This window comes from Phyllobates terribilis, unplaced genomic scaffold (genome assembly GCF_046119375.1).
Source record: "Phyllobates terribilis strain yellow unplaced genomic scaffold, ASM4611937v1 Scaffold_12__6_contigs__length_324123572, whole genome shotgun sequence".
Classification (NCBI taxonomy): domain Eukaryota; kingdom Metazoa; phylum Chordata; class Amphibia; order Anura; family Dendrobatidae; genus Phyllobates; species Phyllobates terribilis.
The window spans coordinates 251812418-251831867 of NW_027362772.1; the positions used below are offsets into that span (position 1 = coordinate 251812418).

Genomic DNA, 19450 nt, shown 5'->3' on the forward strand with positions numbered 1-19450 from the left:
TCTGGAGTATAATACAGGATGTAACTCAGGATCGGTACAGGATCAGTAATGTAATGTATGTACACAGTGACTGCACCAGCAGAATAGTGAGTGCAGCTCTGGAGTATAATACAGGATGTAACTCAGGATCGGTACAGGATCAGTAATGTAATGCATGTACACAGTGACTCCACCAGCAGAATAGTGAGTGCAGCTCTGGAGTATAATGCAGGATGTAACTCAGGATCGGTACAGGATCAGTAATGTAATGTATGTACACAGTGACTCCACCAGTAGAATAGTGAGTGCAGCTCTGGAGTATAATACAGGATGTAACCCAGGATCAGTACAGGATCAGTAATGTAATGTATGTACACAGTGACTGCACCAGCAGAATAGTGAGTGCCGCTCTGGAGTATAATACAGGATGTAACTCAGGATCAGTGCAGGATAAGTAATGTAATGTATGTACACAGTGATATCACCAGCAGAATAGTGAGTGCAGCTCTGGAGTATAATACAGGATGTAACTCAGGATCAGTACAGGATAAGTAATGTAATGTATGTACACAGTGACTGCACCAGCAGAATAGTGCGTGCAGCTCTGGAGTATAATACAGGATGTAACTCGGGATCAGTACAGGATAAGTAATGTAATGTATGTACACAGTGACTGCACCAGCAGAATAGTGAGTGCAGCTCTGGGGTATAATACAGGATGTAACTCAGGATCGGTACAGGATCAGTAATGTAATGTATGTACACAGTGACTGCACCAGCAGAATAGTGAGTGCAGCTCCGGAGTTTGAGGATTAGTTCAGGATTAGTACAAGATTTAACTAATTTAATATTTTTTGGATTTGAAAACTTTTATTATAAATGTCAAAGGGGCATCTGTTTTTGAAATGTATAATTTCATACAGTCTATTACGATGTTCAGTTCTATGGTCTGGTCCTAACAATGTGTATTTTTCACCCTATAGTTTAAAAGTCAATTTTGCAGGATATCGGTACTTTCAAGTCATGAGATTTGCAGTGGAGGAAATTAACAATAGTAGTAAACTTCTTCCCAACATAACCCTAGGCTACAATGTCTTTGACACTTGCTATGTGTATAACAACATCCAGCCGGCTCTGAATTTCATGTCACGGGACTACATGATTAACCTTACAGAAAGTTTTACAGAATACATCCCCAATGTAATCTCTGTGATTGGCCCTGATAACACTGATGCTGCGGAGACCACCGCCGACCTTTTTAATCTACTGCTTCTTCCACAAGTAAGTATCTGATCATTAATGTGAGTTAATCTTGCAGATGTCACTTACAACTTCTCTCCCTTCAGCCACCAAAAATTATTGTTTATATCCAGTAGTGAAATAGTGCCCTCTGCTGGCTATACAGTAGAAAAAAAAGAAAATTTTCTGGTTACTATTGGTAGGATTTTTTTTTTAACTATAGTGTATTATAAAATTGCATATTTAATATAATATTACTGTTGGGGTAATTGACTTTAATAATGTGACCATGCTCACAATTTACATTGGACTTGAACTTTAGGGCCTTTTTAATTCTAATGGTAGCCCAGCAAAGCGGCAGCTTAGTTTAGTGTGTAATTAGACAACAGCCAAATACAGCATTCATAGGGCAATATGTAAGTATTTGATTGCTATGAGGGAACCCTTAAATTGGTTGTCCAGGTCATGTGACCACAAGTATGTGATTTGCATACTTGTACCCACATTCCAACTAGACTTGTCCTGCCTCGTTCTATTCACTTGTATTGAGTGAGACCACGTACGTCTAGTTGGCATGTAACAAAAATAGCATACTTGCAGCCATGTGCCCGCCAGCACCGGAAAATTCTGACAGCGCGCACATTGCACACTGTGGGGAGTCACAAATTGGCAGTCACATAGAGTGACTGCAGACTTCAACCCCAAGACTGGACAAACCCCTTTAACAAACACAAAATTGTTGGTTCTGTGTTCCCATTTTAATGGAGTGGCATGTACACTACTGCCGCATTCATTATCTATAGAACTGATGGTAAAAGCTGAGGACAGTGCTCGGCTATCTTCGTCAGTCCCAGCAGCAATGAATGAAGTCCTGTTCTTGTGATTCTTCTGGTCAGATACCATTGTCATATTATTGTTAACCATAAACACCATTCCCTACATTTAAATCCAGCCGCAATGGGTCTGCACCTTTTCTCTATTTTTTTGTCTTTTTCGCCTGTTTTTCATTCACTATTAATTTGCACTTTTTTCAGTCTATTTTACTGTATACTGTATATGTTCTCCTGGCTTTTATATGTTCATCATTGTGAGTGAAGTTTGAAGTTTCCAGATATTTTCGGCTGATTCATCAAGTTGCAAAATTTTTGAGCAAATAAAACTCCAGTATGGATTCTTTGTACAAATTTTGTGAAATTTTTAATGTAATATTTTTTTTTTAAGCTAATAATTTGCAAAGAAAAAGGATAAAGACAAGAATAAAGGGCCCAATTTATCTTTTGTGGAGTTTTTTATGTCACTTTTCTTTTTTTGTCTTTTAGTACTTATTGACGTTTTTTTGCCCAAAATATCTACAAAATGGGGCACCCAGGTTCGTGAAATTTGAGCAAACTAAAAAATGCGCTTAATTTTTGTCTTTATCCATTTGTTGTTGTTTTTTGCAAATGTAGCAAAATTTGTGCAAGGAAACTGAATGTACATAAAGTCACTCCAATTAAGCGGGTTGAATACATTTGCGTAAAATGTTGAAACCTTTTAAAAAGTTGGAAAACAGCCGAAAACATCTGGAAACCCCAAAGCCTGGCCCAAAATCACAAGCATAAAAAAAGGCGAGCTCATAGAAAAAATAGACTTTAAAAAGGTGAAAATTAAAAGAATAACGTACAAATGAAAAACAGGTGAAAAACACAAATGCAATTATAATGGGGCCCAAAGAGAACTTTTAGTTTTGTACAAAGTTCATGAGCCACGTGCACCTTTTTGAAGATTGTAGCGCAAAAAAGTCGACAAATATCACAAGACAAAAAAAAAAAGAAAAGTGACGTAAGGAGACTTATAGGCAATGCAATGCTTCCCTAGCAATTTTTTAAGTTACTTTTCTTTTTTTTTGTCTTGTGGTATTTGTTGACATTTTAGCGACAAGTTCTTCAAAAAGACTCACGTGGTTCACGAACTTTGTGCGAAATTAAAAGTTCTCTGTACTTATTGCTAGGGGAGCATTGCATAGACCTGTAAGTCTCCTTACGCCAACTTGGTGCTCTTAACAAAGAGAAATGTTACCCTCCAAATCCCTTATCAAAGGCCACTCACCCACCAGTTCTTGAGTTTTCACTGATGAGCTGCAAGCACCCCTTAACGTGTCTGCAAATTGAAGCCCTGCTGTGTGTAGCACAGGCGATCAGATGATCGCAGCTTCTAGTCTCCCATGGAGACTATTGAAGCAAGTGAAAAGAGAAAAAAAAATATTTTTAAAAATATTAAAAAAATTAAAAAATATATAAAAGTTCAAATCATCCCCCTTTCGCCACATTCAAAATAAAACAAAAAAAATAAGAAATACACATATTTGGTATCACCGTGTTCAGAATCACCCGATCTTTCAATATATAAAAATAATTAATACAATCGGCGTAGCAAGAAAAAAAATCAAAACGCCAGAATTACTTTTTTTTGGTCACTGCAACATTGCAATAAAATGCAATAACGGGCAATCAAAACATCGTATCTACCCCAAAATGGTATCAATAAAAACGTCAGCTTGATGCGCACAAAATAAGCCCTTGCCCGGCCTCAGATGTTGAAAAATGGAGACGCTACAGGTCTCAGAAAATGGTGACTTTTTTTTTTCTTTAACAAACTTTTGATTTTTTTTCACCACTTAAATAAAAAAGAACCTATACATGTTTGGTGTCTATGAACTCGTAATGACCTGGAGAATAATAATGGCAGGTCAGTTTTAGCATTTAGCGAACGTGGTAAAAAAATAAAACTATTATGGAATTGTACTTTTTTTGCAATTTTACCGCACTTTGATTTTTTTTTCCCATTTTCCAGTACATGATATGGTAAAACCAATGGTGTTGTTCAAAAGTACAATCCGTCCCACAAAAAACAAGCCCTCACACGGCCATATTGACCGAAAAAATAAAAAAAGTTATGGCTCTGGGAAGAAGGGGAGCAAAAATCGAAAACGCAAAACCTCAATGTGGTAAAGGGGTTAAAGGGTCGATAGTGTCTTTTAGGATTGCTACTTCCAACAGTCTACATTCCGAGACTACGGCAAACCACCGGGGAACTTCTAGACCGTAGGCTGTTGGCCAAGAGTCTCAGGGTAAGGCAGCATAGAACTGGGATCTGATTCAGTAAAAATATTTGTTTTTGTACATTTATAGATCAACGTTTTTGCTACCAGTAAGAGGATGAGTGAGCTGAGCCTGCCGTCCAGCTTCCAGACCATTCCAAGCAGCAGGGTGCAGCAACAAGCCATTACAGACATCCTCAACTATTTTAATTGGACTTGGATTGCTGTGCTGGGAAGTTTGGATGAATATGGATTCAAAGGAGTCCAGCAATTTGTAGAACTCACATCAGATACGAACATTTGTATCGCATATAAAGGATTCATACCTATTAAAATCGTGGGCAAAGAGACGGAGTGGGAAAATTCTCTACACAGTGTGGTCTCCAATATCATCCTCACTAACGTCAATGTCATCTTGGTGTTCTCCGTTGACATTGTGGTTTTGGACTTTTTTAAGGAAGTGGCGGAACTGAATGCTCCGTCGAAGATCTGGCTGGCTACCGAGACGTGGTCATTGTCTAAGGAAATTTATGATTTGCCAGTTATGAAGAATTTAGGGATGGTACTTGGCATTGCTCAAAAATACGTGAAGATCCCAGCCTTCGATGAATATCTCCTGAATGTATACTATGAAAACAGAAGCAGATCAGGAACTTCAAGCCTAGATGAAGGCTGCAACCAAGACTGCGATGAATGTCACACTACAACTCTCAGTAACTTTTTGGGTGCCTCGGATAAAAGAGTCAGCTTCAGCATCTACTCAGCTGTGTACGCCGTGGCACATGCCCTGCATAATGTGCTTGGTTGTAATGAAGCATCCTGCAACAAAAATGAGGTCTACCCCTGGCAAGTAGGTGGCACCTCTTACCAGGTCTCTTGAAATGTTTTTGACTTTTGGCTGTTTTCAGGATTTTTTTTCCATGATTTTCAATGTACTTGTTAAATAAAACACAAAAACAGCATGTATACACACAGACATAGGCAGAGATGAAGACAGTACACTCATATTACTATATATCATAGTCTCCCCTTAATATAAAAATGTCTCAGTGATACAGCCTATAAGGAAGAAGCATGCTGTGGTTTACATTTGGAAGCAGATAGATATTACATGCAGAGCTAGAGTAAGTCTTAGGCACCTCTATGGGTGCCATAATATGGCTCAGTACAAGTTGGAACTGTGATGCACCCATGTGCATGAGGCCTTCAAAGGGTTGTCTGGGACTTTTATATTGATGGCCTATCCTTTGAATATGTCAGTAATATCTGATCAGTGGGGGTGCGACACCTGTCCCCCCTGCCGATCAGCTTTACAAGAATGGATGTACTTAGTTGCAGAGCAGGATCCAAGGGGTAACATTTGTCCTTGCGGAGAGTGACATGTCAAGCCTGACATGCCAAGGTGAGGAGACTTTCAAGCCGCAATGCTCCTCTGGAAAATATGCAAATTGTCTCTTCAGAGAGGAAGAGGACTAGAACTCTAGTGCCACCTACAGGAAGTAGCAATCCTAAGAGTCAATATCGACTCTCTAACAAGCCTTGTCACATGACTTAGGATAAAAGTCATAACCAGAATCTCACCCAGCCACACTAGATCTCACACTTTGCACTGATGAGGGGCAGTACCCCGAAACACAGTGTCTGCAAATTAAGATTCTGGTTTGGGCTTTTATCCATGTGACAAGGCTCGTTAGAGAGTCGATATTGACTTTTAGGATTGCTACTTCAAATAGGTGGCGCTAGAGTTCTAGTCCTCATCCTCTCTGAGGAGACAATTTGCATAGTTGCAGAGTTGCACAGTACAGCGCCGTCAACAGTATAGTGACCACGGCCCGGTACTGCCCATCTACCCCCTATTCAAATCAGAGGGGGAGCCGCGTGTCCCATACTACTTGATGACCCATACTAAGGATAAACCATCAATGTTAAGGTCCCAGACAACCCCTTCAAGGAACATTTACATAGGCATTGATAGACTATATAGAGGTAGATCAGCGCTTATTTAAAGGTCCTTTCACACTGTCCACAATATGGGGACAGCGACAATTGTTTTGCCCCCATACAGTTTGCGTATTGTCGCCAGCACGTCTGGTGCCAACTACGATCAGATAATGTCCGATACAGTTATATGAAAAAGTTTGGGCACCCCTATTAATCTTAATCTTAATGTTTTATAAAAATTGGTGTTTTTGCAACCGCTATTTCAGTTTGATATATGTAATAACTGTTGGACACAGTAATGTTTCTGCGTTGAAATGAGGTTTATTGTACTAACAGAAAATGTGCAATCTGCATTCAAACAAAATTTGACAGGTGCATAAGTATGGGCACCCTTATCATTTTCTTGTTTTAAGTACTCCTACTTACTTTTTACTGACTTACTAAAGCACTTTTTATGGTTTTGTAACCTCATTGAGCTTTGAACTTCATAGCCAGGTGTATGCAATCATGAGAAAAGCTACTTAAAGTGGCCACTTGCAAGTTGTTCTCCTGTTTGAATCTCCTCTGAAGAGTGGCATCATGGGCTCCTCAAAACAACTGTCAAATGATCTGAAAACAAAGATTATTCAACATAGTTGTTCAGGGAAAGGATACAAAAAGCTATCTCAGAGATTTAACCTGTCAGTTTCCACTGTGAGGAACATAGTAAGGAAATGGAAGAACACAGGGACAGTTCTTGTTAAGGCCAGAAGTGGCAGGCCAAGAAAAACATCAGAAAGGCAGAGAAGAAGAATGGTGAGATCAGTCAAGGACAATCCTCAGACCACCTCCAGAGAGCTGCAGCATCAACTTGCTGCAGATGGTGTCACTGTGCATCGGTCAACTATACAACGCACTTTGCACAAGGAGAAGCTGTATGGGAGAGTGATGCGAAAGAAGCCGTTTCTGCAAGCACGCCACAAACAGAGTTGGCTGAGGTATGCAAAAGCACATTTGGAGAAGCCAATTTCTTTTTGGAAGAAGGTCCTGTGGACTGATGAAACCAAGATTGAGTTGTTTGGTCATACAAAAAGGCGTTATGCATGGCGGCAAAAAAACACAGCATTCCAAGAAAAACACTTGCTACCCACAGTAAAATTTGGTGGAGGTTCCATCATGCTTTGGGGCTGTGTGGCCAATGCTGGCACCGGGAATCTTGTTAAAGTTGAGGAACGCATGGATTCCACTCAGTATCAGCAGATTCTTGACAATAATGTTCAAGAATCAGTGATAAAGTTGAAGTTACGCAGGGGATGGATCGTTCAGCAAGACAATGATCCAAAACACCGCTCCAAATCTACTCAGGCATTCATGCAGAGGAACAATTACAATGTTCTGGAATGGCCATCCCAGTCCCCAGACCTGAATATCATTGAACATCTGTGGGATCATTTGAAGAGGGCTGTCCATGCTCGGAGACCATCAAACTTAACTGAACTGGAATTGTTTTGTAAAGAGAAATGGTCAAAAATACCTTCATCCAGGATTCAGGAACTCATTAAAAGCTACAGGAAGCGACTAGAGGCTGTTATTTTTGCAAAAGGAGGATCTACTAAATATTAATGTCACTTTTCTGGTGAGGTGCCCATACTTATGCACCTGTCAAATTTTGTTTGAATGCAGATTGCACATTTTCTGTTAGTACAATAAACCTCATTTCAAGGCAGAAACATTACTGTGTCCAACAGTTATTACATATATCAAACTGAAATAGCTGTTGCAAAAACACCAATTTTTATAAAACAATAAGCTTAAGATTTTTCATATAACTGTATAATTGATCCCATCAGTCCACCAACAAGCATTTTGCTTGGCTGATCGCGATGCGATGATTGGAAACAAGTGTTGTTATGTACGCTCGTTCTCCAAGTCTTCTGAGCATCAATATCTTTTCACAATATAAATAAAAGAAAAGGGAAATACAAAACTGGTAACAGATACAAATGTTATCAAATATATCAAATAATAAAAACAACAACCTTTTAAATCCCACACTTCTTCAGCACTGTCACTGCAGTTTTGCTGCATTTTTTAAGTGTTTTCCCCCTTTTTTATGTGTTTTTAGTGCAGATTTACACTGCATTTATTTTATGCATTTTTTTTGTAGAGAAATGCTGAAATTCTGCACTTAAAAATGCTAATTTTTTTCTTGTCCTTTTAGGCACCCCATAAAAAACTATAGAGAAAAAACGCACCAAAAAAATTCCCAGTTCAGGAGACTTTAAATGTGCAGAGAGCCTGAGTTTTCATGAAATCGCATCCACTTTGCTTTAATTATGAACTGCGGATTTTCTGCACAAAAGCAGCGGAAAACGGCAGCGTTTACTCTATGTGGGAATAAGGACTAGAAGGGTTTTCTAAATAAAGAAAAGTATGTCCTATCTCTAAAATATGTCATCCCTTACTAGATATGAATGGATTGATCCATAAGTAATTGAATTAGTTTTGAATTTTCTACAAAATTTAGGATACTGGTGAATTTAACATTTTCAAGATTCGATTTGCACGAATCGAGCAAAATGGACGATGATTTGACAATGATTTTTCTGGATTCTTTTGAGAACTGGGAAGAAGTTAAAATAAAAAAAAACATGTTCTAATCACCTGTCTCTGGCCCTAATATGACTCCTTGTGCCACTTCCACAGCCCACACAGTCACATGCGTGTGTGAGAGGTGCAACGCACAAAATTGACCTCAATGACCAGGGAGCTGCGGTAGTGGATGTAGCGAGAAGAGTCAGGTGAAAGCATAACACAGGTGAATATAATGTGTTTTTTTACATTTTTTACCTCTTCCTTCCCATCTGTTTATTATGCTTTGGGATCTGGAGTTACAGCAGACAATAATAATAATAAACGTCTTTTCACGGCAATTGGGGCATTTTTAATTTGGACCGAATCAAATCTGTTTAAATCAAACTTTTGGACATTCGCTCTTCTCTATACCCTACTTTTCAGTGCAAGTATGACTCACTGTTCCTTTGGACGAAGGGGACACGCTATTACAGTAGGTAAAAGAACGTGGTTGCTTTATTTCTCCTTCACCATGGTGCTCACACTTACCAGCTATGTAGAGTACTTGTCACAATGGAGTTGGGACTATGGAGACTAACCAGGTCCCTAGAACTAGGGATGCCCTAGTCAATCTCTGTCCCCAGGATTACTCCTGAAGGTGGAGATGCCGGGTTCTCGTGCCTTGCTATGCTCCTATATCAACCCTTATCTGTCCTCTCTCTCACCCAGGGTAGTGAGAAATTGAAGTGTTTAGGAACACATTAACCAGACAAACAAGGGAAGACAGACAGGGATAAATGAAAATTCCAACCATACAAAATACACTCACCAAACAACAGAGTGGGACACAGGGGGGCAGGGAAGTTAAAAGAAGTAGACACCAAATTGGAAAGGATGAGGATGTGCACACAGACAAAACTTCAAGCAACAATCTCCTGAACAAATCTCCAAACGCCAACTCCAACCACAAACTACACATCCAACTCCAGAACCAGGCAGTAAGAACTAATACTGGCAATCCCTAAGTGCCAGATACGAGCATATATAGCAGAGGAGAGTGGCCAACACTGAACAGCTGAGACAATCCAAGTAGGAAAGCTCCAGGAGCTTCAACTGAACAGATTAACCCTTTCACCGCTAGCAAGGGAAAAACCTGCACGGTTTAATAAGATGGTGAAGCACTTCTAACCAGTGCAGGAGTTCGTGAAACCAGATACCGCGGTCTTCTGGCCCCTCTCTGTCTCGGTATCCCTGTGACAGTACTACATCACAGCTTTATTTAGTTTGCTGTAATTTTTTGCAGTATTTACCGTATCTTTTGCTCATTTTAGATCACTGAAGCTCTGGGACAAGTGAACTTTTCATTGCTGGATAATGAAATAAACTTCGACATATATGGTGATTCTCCTATCGGATATGACATTGTCTTCTGGAACTGGTTGGGTGGATCTGCATTTCAGACTGTTGGGACCTATGCTGGCTTAGGAAACCTCGATATCAAGTCAGACATGATTAATTGGCAAACAGAAAACAATGCGGTTAGTTAGTATGATGCATGGCTTAATAATGGTTATACCCTAAACCTCCACTTAATACTTTGGGACTGTTCTTAGTATTTGACACTAAACTGAACTCAATGGCGACCAAATGTCGCATAGCGCATATATACAGTCTCTAGTTACCTAAAGTTTTATATAGTACCCAGTGGCTGGTGTTGTACAAAGTGTCCAGTCTATGGTAACTTAAAAAAGACTTGTGATCAGGACAAAAGTGTCCAGTTTTTGCTCTTATTTTATTCCCGCTGCTCTCCTGAGTTTTCCATTTTTTATTTTGTTAAAATCCACCATACATTTCCAGAGATAGGGGCCTTTTTAATAAGTGCTGTTTTTTTATGATTTTTATCAAGGGGGTGTGGTTCACAGTATCCTCTGGGGTGTGGCTCACATATCCTCTGGGGTGTTGCTCGCAGGATCCTTTGGGGTGTGGCTCACGTGATCCTCTGGGATGTAACTCACAGGATCCTCTGGGGCGAGGCTCACATGATCCTCTGGGGCGTGGCTCACAGGGTCCTCTGGGGCGTGTCTGCATTATTAGCCTGTGAGCTCCGCCCCCTTTTAAAGATCATACAAAGCATCAATAAATAAAAAGGCTCATATCGCTAGAACCGTATGGCGGATTATAAAAAAACTCATGTTATGATTTTGTGTCTGTGCTTTTTGTAGGTACCTTCCTCTGTGTGTTCCTCTGACTGCTTGCCAGGACAGGAAAAACATCAAAAGGGGCAATTCTCGTGCTGCTTTTCATGTGTCAGCTGTGAGCCCGGGACCTACCTCCATAAAAATGGTTTGTAAATCTTCTGTTTTTGCTTGGAGATGTTAATTTGAAAAAGGAGCAAAACCTTCCTTTGTCACCAACTATCAGTTAAATTAGATTTTTGGTTTACATATCAGTCCACTATGAACCAATTCTCTTGCTCTATAACTTACCATCCATTCCTTTTCAGTAAGTGGTTCCTCTTCATTCACATTCTGCCAGCACTATAGGAGCTGGGACTATTTTGTAAATTCTTCCACCTAGGAACTAATTACACTTGACAGCATCCAGTTTTCAGCTAGTTAGACAGAAGAGAGACACCCACCAGTTGGCAAATTTAAAGTGATTTTTTTGGGGAGTGGAATGGTCAACATTATTTTTGTATTAAGTGATTAGCATATTGTTTATCAAATAAGATCAAGTTGTCTGAAAATACAGTGACCATTTAATAAAATAGAGTCTCTTTATTAGTTAGCTGGAGCAGCAAATTAATTTCACTAGGAACAATATATAGTAATACTTCATTTAGCCTCCGGAGGTGCTGCAGGAATATACTTACAGTAAATTACAGCTGTTATTGTGTTATTTTTAGGGTGAATTTTACCTTGAAAGGGAATCTGTTGTCAGAAAATTTCCAATGGTTTAAATATGTTTGGCAATGTTTTTTTTTACCATATCACAATCTGTATTAAAAAATAAAATCGGAAATCTTGCAATTTTCACACTGGCGACTGGAGTTGATTTTTTAGACTTTGTTTCAGGAAACAACAAATGTACCTAGCCAGAATGGCCAGTCCTTATTTTTTGTATTGAAGCATCTAATGAGTGTGTGTAACGTTCATTGTGAAGGGAGGAGGAGCAGGGGAGTTGTGATATCGCTTATTGTGATTGGTGGATCTGAGTTATCAGCTGTGTCACCTTTCATTGTAATCCTGCCTGTGACAATAAGGAGCCTGCTGAAAACTCTTCCTGATTGGACAGAAAATATGATTCTAAAAAAGCCTCAGAGGCCAGTTTGAAAATTGCACCATTACTAATTTTATTTTTCTTTATTAATTTTTTTTTTTAAATACATTTAACACATAAACCTGATTCACACAGTAAGCCATTTTCTGATGATAGCTGATGATATATGATGGCTTGTGTCATAACTGTATAACATGTTAATAAAAGACCAAGAGGAGGTCAGCTCACCTGGTAAACAAAGATTCAGATTGCACAGAAACCTTGCAATATAGCAAGCCCCGAACACTAATAAATCGCAATTCCACCAATGTGAATCCTTAAAATGATTATTTATTGAGTAGAAAAAACGGAAAAAAAATCCAAATCTAACGTTAAAAAAATCAGACGCGTTTCGGACACAGTCTTCATGTTGATTCAGTGAGTAAGGACTGTATGCGAAACGCGTCAAATTTTTTTATTAGGATTTTTTTTTTCTATGCAATATATCATCATTTTAAGGATTCACATTGCAGGAATTTCTTTTTTTTATGTATATTTATTATTGTATTATTTCTTAATTTTAGGTACCTGTATGAACTGCAATGCAGACCAGTGGTCCACAGAGAGAAGTACTGATTGCTATAATAAAAGCAGACGCTATCTGACTTGGAATGACATCCTGACCATAGCTTTATTTGTGACAACAGTCGTTGGGATGTTACTAACAGTTGTCATCATTGTGACCTTCATTGTGTGTTTATCCAGTCCGGTGGTGAAGGCTGCCGGGGGTAAAATGTGCTTCCTCATGCTAATATCACTGACGGTGGCCTATCTTAGCGTCTTGGCCTATCTTGGAGAGCCAAGTATAATGAAGTGCATCATGAGACACCCTATATACAGCATCGCCCTCACCATCTGCTTCTCCTATATTTCCATACGGTCCTTTCAGATAGTCTGCATATTTAAGATGGCCTCAAAGTTGCCGGCCACCTACGACTACTGGGTAAAACAGAACGGGCAGTACATCTGTCTGGCCGTCCTTTCCGGTTTTCAGATCTTGATCTCCTGTCTGTGGATTTCGACTAAGCCTCCACTACCATCCACAATGGAACTGAGCCCAGATGAAGATCTCTTGTACTGCAGCCAGTTTGGATCCATCTACAACATCCTGCAGTACGGTTACAACGCTTTTCTCAGTCTTCTCTGTTTTACATTTGCTTATATGGGCAAAGAATTACCCAAAAACTACAGCGAAGCCAAATGCATCACTTTTGCCATGTTGATTTATTTTGTCGTCTGCATCTCTTTCTTTACCGCTCAACTCATTGATGTGGGAGAGTACATCACCCCAATTAATGCCGGTCTGGCTTTAGCCAGCTTATTGGGTATTACCGGAGGTTATTTTTTCCCAAAATGTTACATAATTTACTGTAAGCCTCAATTTAATACCACAAAGCACTTCCAAACAACCATCCAGTCCTACACCAAGAGAGGGAGTGGGAGCACGAGGTAAGATCTTCCCAATGAGGATGTATGCAGGCTTGGACTGGCCCACCGGAGAACAGAGGCCGCCCCTGTGAAGGAGTACTAATGAGTAGTGTTATTACATTTGATTCACAATTTGCAGAAAAAGGTACAATCTAATCATTCATTAAGCAAACTAGCCAAGTTATTATTACATAGAAGCAAAAGTAAATTTGTGTAACAGGGTCAGGTTATTTTTGCATGTAGCTGAACAGTGGGCCCCAAGAATCAATGATGGTGGGTCTTTGTCAACCCAGTCCGACACTGGATGCATGTCACAGCTGTCTGGTACAATGGCATTGAATTACCATATTTTGCGGATTATAAGACGCACCGGTTTATAAGACGCACCAAAAATTTTGGGGAGGAGAATAGAAAAAAAATGTTTTTTATAAACCGGTGCGTGTTATAATCAGCTTACCTGGGGGGCTGAGGCGTTGGTGCTGTGGGGTCCCAAGTGGCAGGGTCTGTATGGCACCCTTCATCCCTCTTCCTGGTATGTATGGCATCCCTCATCCCTCTTCCTGGTATGTATGGCACCCTTCATCCTGGTATGTATGGCACCCCTCATCGCTCATCCTGGTATGTATGGCCCCCTCATCACTCTTCCTGGTATGTATGGCACCCCTCATCCTGGTATGTATGGCACCCCTCATCCCTCTTCCTGGTATGTATGGCACCCGCCATCCCTCTTTCTGGTATGTATGGCACCCTTCATCCCTCATCCTGGTATGTATGGCCCCCCTCATCACTCTTCCTGGTATGTATGGCATCCCTCATCCCTCATCCTGGTATGTATGGCACCCTTCATCCCTCTTCCTGGTATGTATGGCCCCCCTCATCCTTCTTCTTGGTATGTTTGGCACCCCTAATCCTGGTATGTATGGCACCCTTCATCCCTCTTCCTGGTATGTATGGCCCCCTCATCCCTCTTCCTGGTATGCTTGGCACCCGTCCATCCTGGTATGCTTGGCACCCTCTGATCCCCATCACGCTGCACACAGAAAATAAAAAATTATGCTCACCTCCTCTCTCCTCCAGCGCTGCGTCCTGCTCTGCTGCAGACACGAATATCACTGTGTGAGCCAGCAGAGCAGGACGCAGTGCTGGAAGAGAGATGAGGTGAGTATAATTGTTTATTTTTTTGTGTGCAGCATGATGGGGATCAGGGGTTGCCATACATACCAGGAAGAGGGATGAGGGATGCCATACATACCAGGAAGAGGGATGCCATACAAACCAGGAAGGGGGATGAAGGGTGCCATACATACCAGGAGCCGAGCTGCAGGTACAGTGTGCGCGCTATTAAGGAGAATGAATATTCACTGCAAGTGAATATTCATTTTCTTTAGTAGGGGGGCACAGTTTAGGCTTCAGCAGACTCTACTGCCTACTGTGCCCCGCTCCTCCACTGCTATATATATATATACAGTACAGACCAAAAGTTTGGACACACATTCTCATTTAAAGATTTTTCTGTATTTTCATGACTATGAAAATTGTACATTCACACTGAAGGCATCAAAACTATGAATTAACACATGTGGAATTATATACTTAACAAAAAATTGTGAAACAACTGAAAATATGTCTTATATTCTAGGTTCTTCAAAGTAGCCACCTTTTGCTTTGATGACTGCTTTGCACACTCTTAGAATTCTCTTGATGAGCTTCAAGAGGTAGTCACTGGAAATGGTCTTCCAACAATCGTGAAGGAGTTCCCAGAGATGCTTAGCACTTGTTGGCCCTTTTGCCTTCACTCTGAGGTCCAGCTCACCCCAAACCATTTCGATTGGGTTCAGGCCTGGTGACTGTGGAGGCCAGGTAGCGTAGCACCCCATCACTCTCCTTCTTGGTCAAATAACCCTTACACAGCCTGGAGGTGTGTTTGGGGTCATTGTCCTGTTGAAAAATAAATGATGGTCCAACTAAACGCAAACCGAATGGAATAGCATGCCGCTGCAAGATGCTGTGGTAGCCATGCTGGTTCAGTATGCCTTCAATTTTGAATAAATCCCCAACAGTGTCACCAGCAAAGCACCCCCACACCATCACACCTCCTCCTCCATGCTTCACGGTGGGAACCAGGCATGTAGAGTCCATCCATTCACCTTTTCTGCGTCGCACAAAGACATGGTGGTTGGAACCAAAGATCTCAAATTTGGACTCATCAGACCAAAGCACAGATTTCCACTGGTCTAATGTCCATTCCTTGTGTTCTTTAGCTCAAACAAGTCTCTTCTGCTTGTTGCCTGTCCTTAGCAGTGGTTTCCTAGCAGCTATTTTACCATGAAGGCCTGCTACACAAAGTCTCCTCTTAACAGTTGTTGAAGAGATATATCTGCTGCTAGAACTCTGTGTGGCCTTGACCTGGTCTCTAATCTGAGCTGCTGTTAACCTGCGATTTCTGAGTCTGGTGACTCAGATCAACTTATCCTCAGAAGCAGAGGTGACTCTTGGTCTTCCTTTCCTGGGGCGGTCCTCATGTGAGCCAGTTTCTTTGGAGCGCTTGATGGTTTTTGCAACTGCACTTGGGGACACCTTCAAAGTTTTCCCAATTTTTCGGACTGACTGACCTTCATTTCTTAAAGGAATGATGGCCACTCGTTTTTCTTTACTTAGATGCTTTTTTCGTGCCATAATACAAATTCTAATAGTCTATTCAGTAGGACTATCAGCTGTGTATCCACCTGACTTCTGCACAACACAACTGATGGTCCCAACCCCATTTATAAGGCAAGAAATCCCACTTATTAAACCTGACAGGGCACACCTGTGAAGTGAAAACTATTTCCGGTGACTACCACTTGAAGCTCATCAAGAGAATGCCAAGAGTGTGCAAAGCAGTCATCAAAGCAAAAGGTGGCTACTTTGAAGAACCTAGAATATAAGACATATTTTCAGTTGTTTCACACTTTTTTGTTAAGTATATAATTCCACATGTGTTAATTCATAGTTTTGATGCCTTCAGTGTGAATGTACAATTTTCATAGTCATGAAAATACAGAAAAATCTTTAAATGAGAAGGTGTGTCCAAACTTTTGGTCTGTACTGTATATATATATATATATATATATATATATTTATATATATCGGACTATAAGATGCACCCCCCACTTTCCTCCAAAATTTTGGAGGAAAAAAGTGCGTTTTATAGTCCGAAAAATACGGTAATCCTGATCATGATCTCTGTAGCATAAGTCTATGTTCACACAGAGTTTGTTCAGGAGTTATTTTTGGGAGTAGATGTCACGGGTGTGTCAGGTGTGACAGACAGTCGCTCTGGAACCGGCTGTAGAAGGTCACTGCACTTGGCATTGCAGACGCCTTCTTGATTCCCTCATCTCTGTAGTATTGTTATATCCTTCTTCCTTTAGGACCCAGCAGCGACAGCCACCTTCTGCTGCTGATTGACACACCCTTGCTAGGTATTTGAATAGTCTCAGTTTCTCCAGAGAGTCGCCGGTGATAGTTCTATGTACCTCTGTGTAGGCTTGGAGCACTAGCAGTTGGCTAGTTTCTTCTCTGGTGCCCTTGGAGGACAGTTGGCGTTATCACTCTGGTGTCTGCTCAAGCTAAGTGTATCCCCTTTGTTTGTCTACCTTGTTGTCTTTAGTTTGTAGTGTAGACCCCTAGTGCTCACCCTGTCCCATCCCTATCTAGGGCCAAGCTCTAGGGACATTCAGGGCTTAGGTTCCTGCTCAGCCATAGGTGTGAAACCTTTATAGGGATGATAGGATAGGCAGGGTGATATTAGATCTGCCTAGGGGTCTCCACTCCCCCTTTCCCTAGTGTTTGGGCTTCCTCCCCCTCTTCCCTTCGTGTTGCACTTAGTCTTTCCTTCAACTTGCGTGACAATAGATCTGCGCCAAATCTTCCTAAAAAACAATTTAAAAGCAGTTGGAAAACTTGTCCTATTCATTTTTATGGAAAATCCACTCACATGAGAAGTTTTTGTAGAATTTTTATTCCTGAATGGTATTATAGCATCAAGGAATTGTGCTGGTTATTTTTTCTTTGCCACAATTTTCCAAATTCACTGTAAAAACGCAGTGGCTTTGCTGTTATTTTGGAAGATGGTGGGAAAAAAAATGCATTTTATATTTAACCACAATTTCAGAATATTGGGATAAAAAAAAGAAGTGCACTCACATTGTATGAACTGAAGAAGTGGGAAAATGCATGTTTGTTCTTTGCGGTAGCAATCCGCTCAAATTTAGGTACTGTCAAATCAAAAGGCTGCAAAAAAAATGCTTCAAGAAAAAATATTTTCCAAAACTACTTCAGGAAAATAAATATTCCTCCAAAATCTCTCAAAATCGAGGAGCGTTTCCTAAAGCAGTTTCTGCTGGAAAAACTCGTAATTTTTGAACTCCTGAGTGTGCAGTACGGTGGCTCAGTGGTTACCACTGTACTATATATATGGCAGGCTGATGGCTCAGTGGCTAGCACTGTAGCCTTGCAACTCTGGGGTCCTGGATTCAAATCCCACCAAGGACATCTGTAAGAAGTTTGTATGTTCTCCTCATGTTTGCGTGGGCTTCCTCCAATTTCCTCCCACATTCCAAAGACATCCTGATAGGGAATGTAGATTGTGAGCCCCAATGGGGACAGTGTCCATACTGTCTGTAAAGTGCTGCAGAATTAATAGTGCTATGTAAGTAAAATAAATAAATAAACTCCTCAAAAAACTTCATGGGAATTTAGCTTAATTATTTGCACATTTTTGATGGCATAAAAAATGTTATAAAAGAGTGAAAGTGATGACTTTTTACTGTGATTCTCCATCTAAATATTCTGTATATTTTGAAAAATGGATTAATAATTCCAGGTGACATGAAGATTGACATAACCTAAGTACTGCCAAGTTTCTTGGCCTTTTCTGCTAGTAATGGTCTGAGCTGTGTGACAATGGTGGGTTAGATGAATACACTGCCTAAAATTTATAGCTTTTTATGAGGTTGTCAGACAGTGCCTTCCTAGGCTGTTTTTTAGGATTTTTAGTCTCAGGTTACTCAATTCCAATTTAAATGTATGCAAACTGACTCTTCAGAGGACTTGTACTCTATATCGCCACCTATTGGAAGCGGCAATCCTACAAATCACAATCAACCCTTTAACGAGTCTTGCAATATGACTTAGGATAAAAGCCAAATCAGAATCTCAATGTATACTTTTTAGAGTGTATAGACATCATGGAGGGTCCCTGCTTGGGACACCCTTCTGTAAGTCAGACTGAAGAGCTGCTGGGAAACCTTGTCTCTCTTTCTGCCAGACTGCATATTACGTGGACATACATTCATATAAATGACTGCTGTGTAATGCTGCATCAGATGTCTTGGGATGAGATGATGGAGCAAACACTCTCAGATTATTATTATTATTTTTTATTTTTAAAGCCCCATTAATTACATGGGGATGTACATGTCAGGAGGGTTTCCATACATACAGTGGGTACGGAAAGTATTCAGACCCCTTTAAAGTTTTCATTCTTTATTTCATTGCAGCCATTTGGTAAATTCTAAAAAGTTCATTTTTTTTCTCATTAATGTACACTCTGCACCCCATCTTGACTGAAATAAAAACAGAAAAGTAGAAATTTTTGCAAATTTATTAAAAAAGAAAAACTGAAATATCACATGGTCATAAGTATTCAGACCCTTTGCTCAGTATTGAGTAGAAGCACCTGACGCGCCCCCGGGGCAATGGGGTACTCGGCAGCCGGGCCTATGGATGCTGGTGGGGGATATGTCACAGTGGCTGGCCCGGTCCATGGCCCAGGGTGGTCAACTAAAAAGGGGATTATAACTTGGATAGAAAAATAAAAATAAAGTAAATAGTTTGTGACGCCACCTGTGGTACCTGGTAAGGATTACC

General features: G+C 40.5%; 1 protein-coding gene across 1 annotated transcript; it reads left to right on the forward strand.

Annotated features, from left to right (window-relative positions):
- The first annotated feature begins 967 nt into the window (after positions 1 to 967).
- On the forward strand, positions 968 to 14030 carry LOC141171567 (taste receptor type 1 member 2-like). The gene is made up of 5 exons (XM_073655247.1): positions 968 to 1260; positions 4389 to 5147; positions 10123 to 10329; positions 11014 to 11134; positions 12634 to 14030. Exons 1-5 carry the CDS (start codon positions 1003 to 1005, stop codon positions 13560 to 13562), a joined length of 2274 nt encoding a protein of 757 aa, XP_073511348.1. The 5' UTR covers positions 968 to 1002; the 3' UTR covers positions 13563 to 14030.
- Positions 14031 to 19450: the final 5420 nt, after the last annotated feature.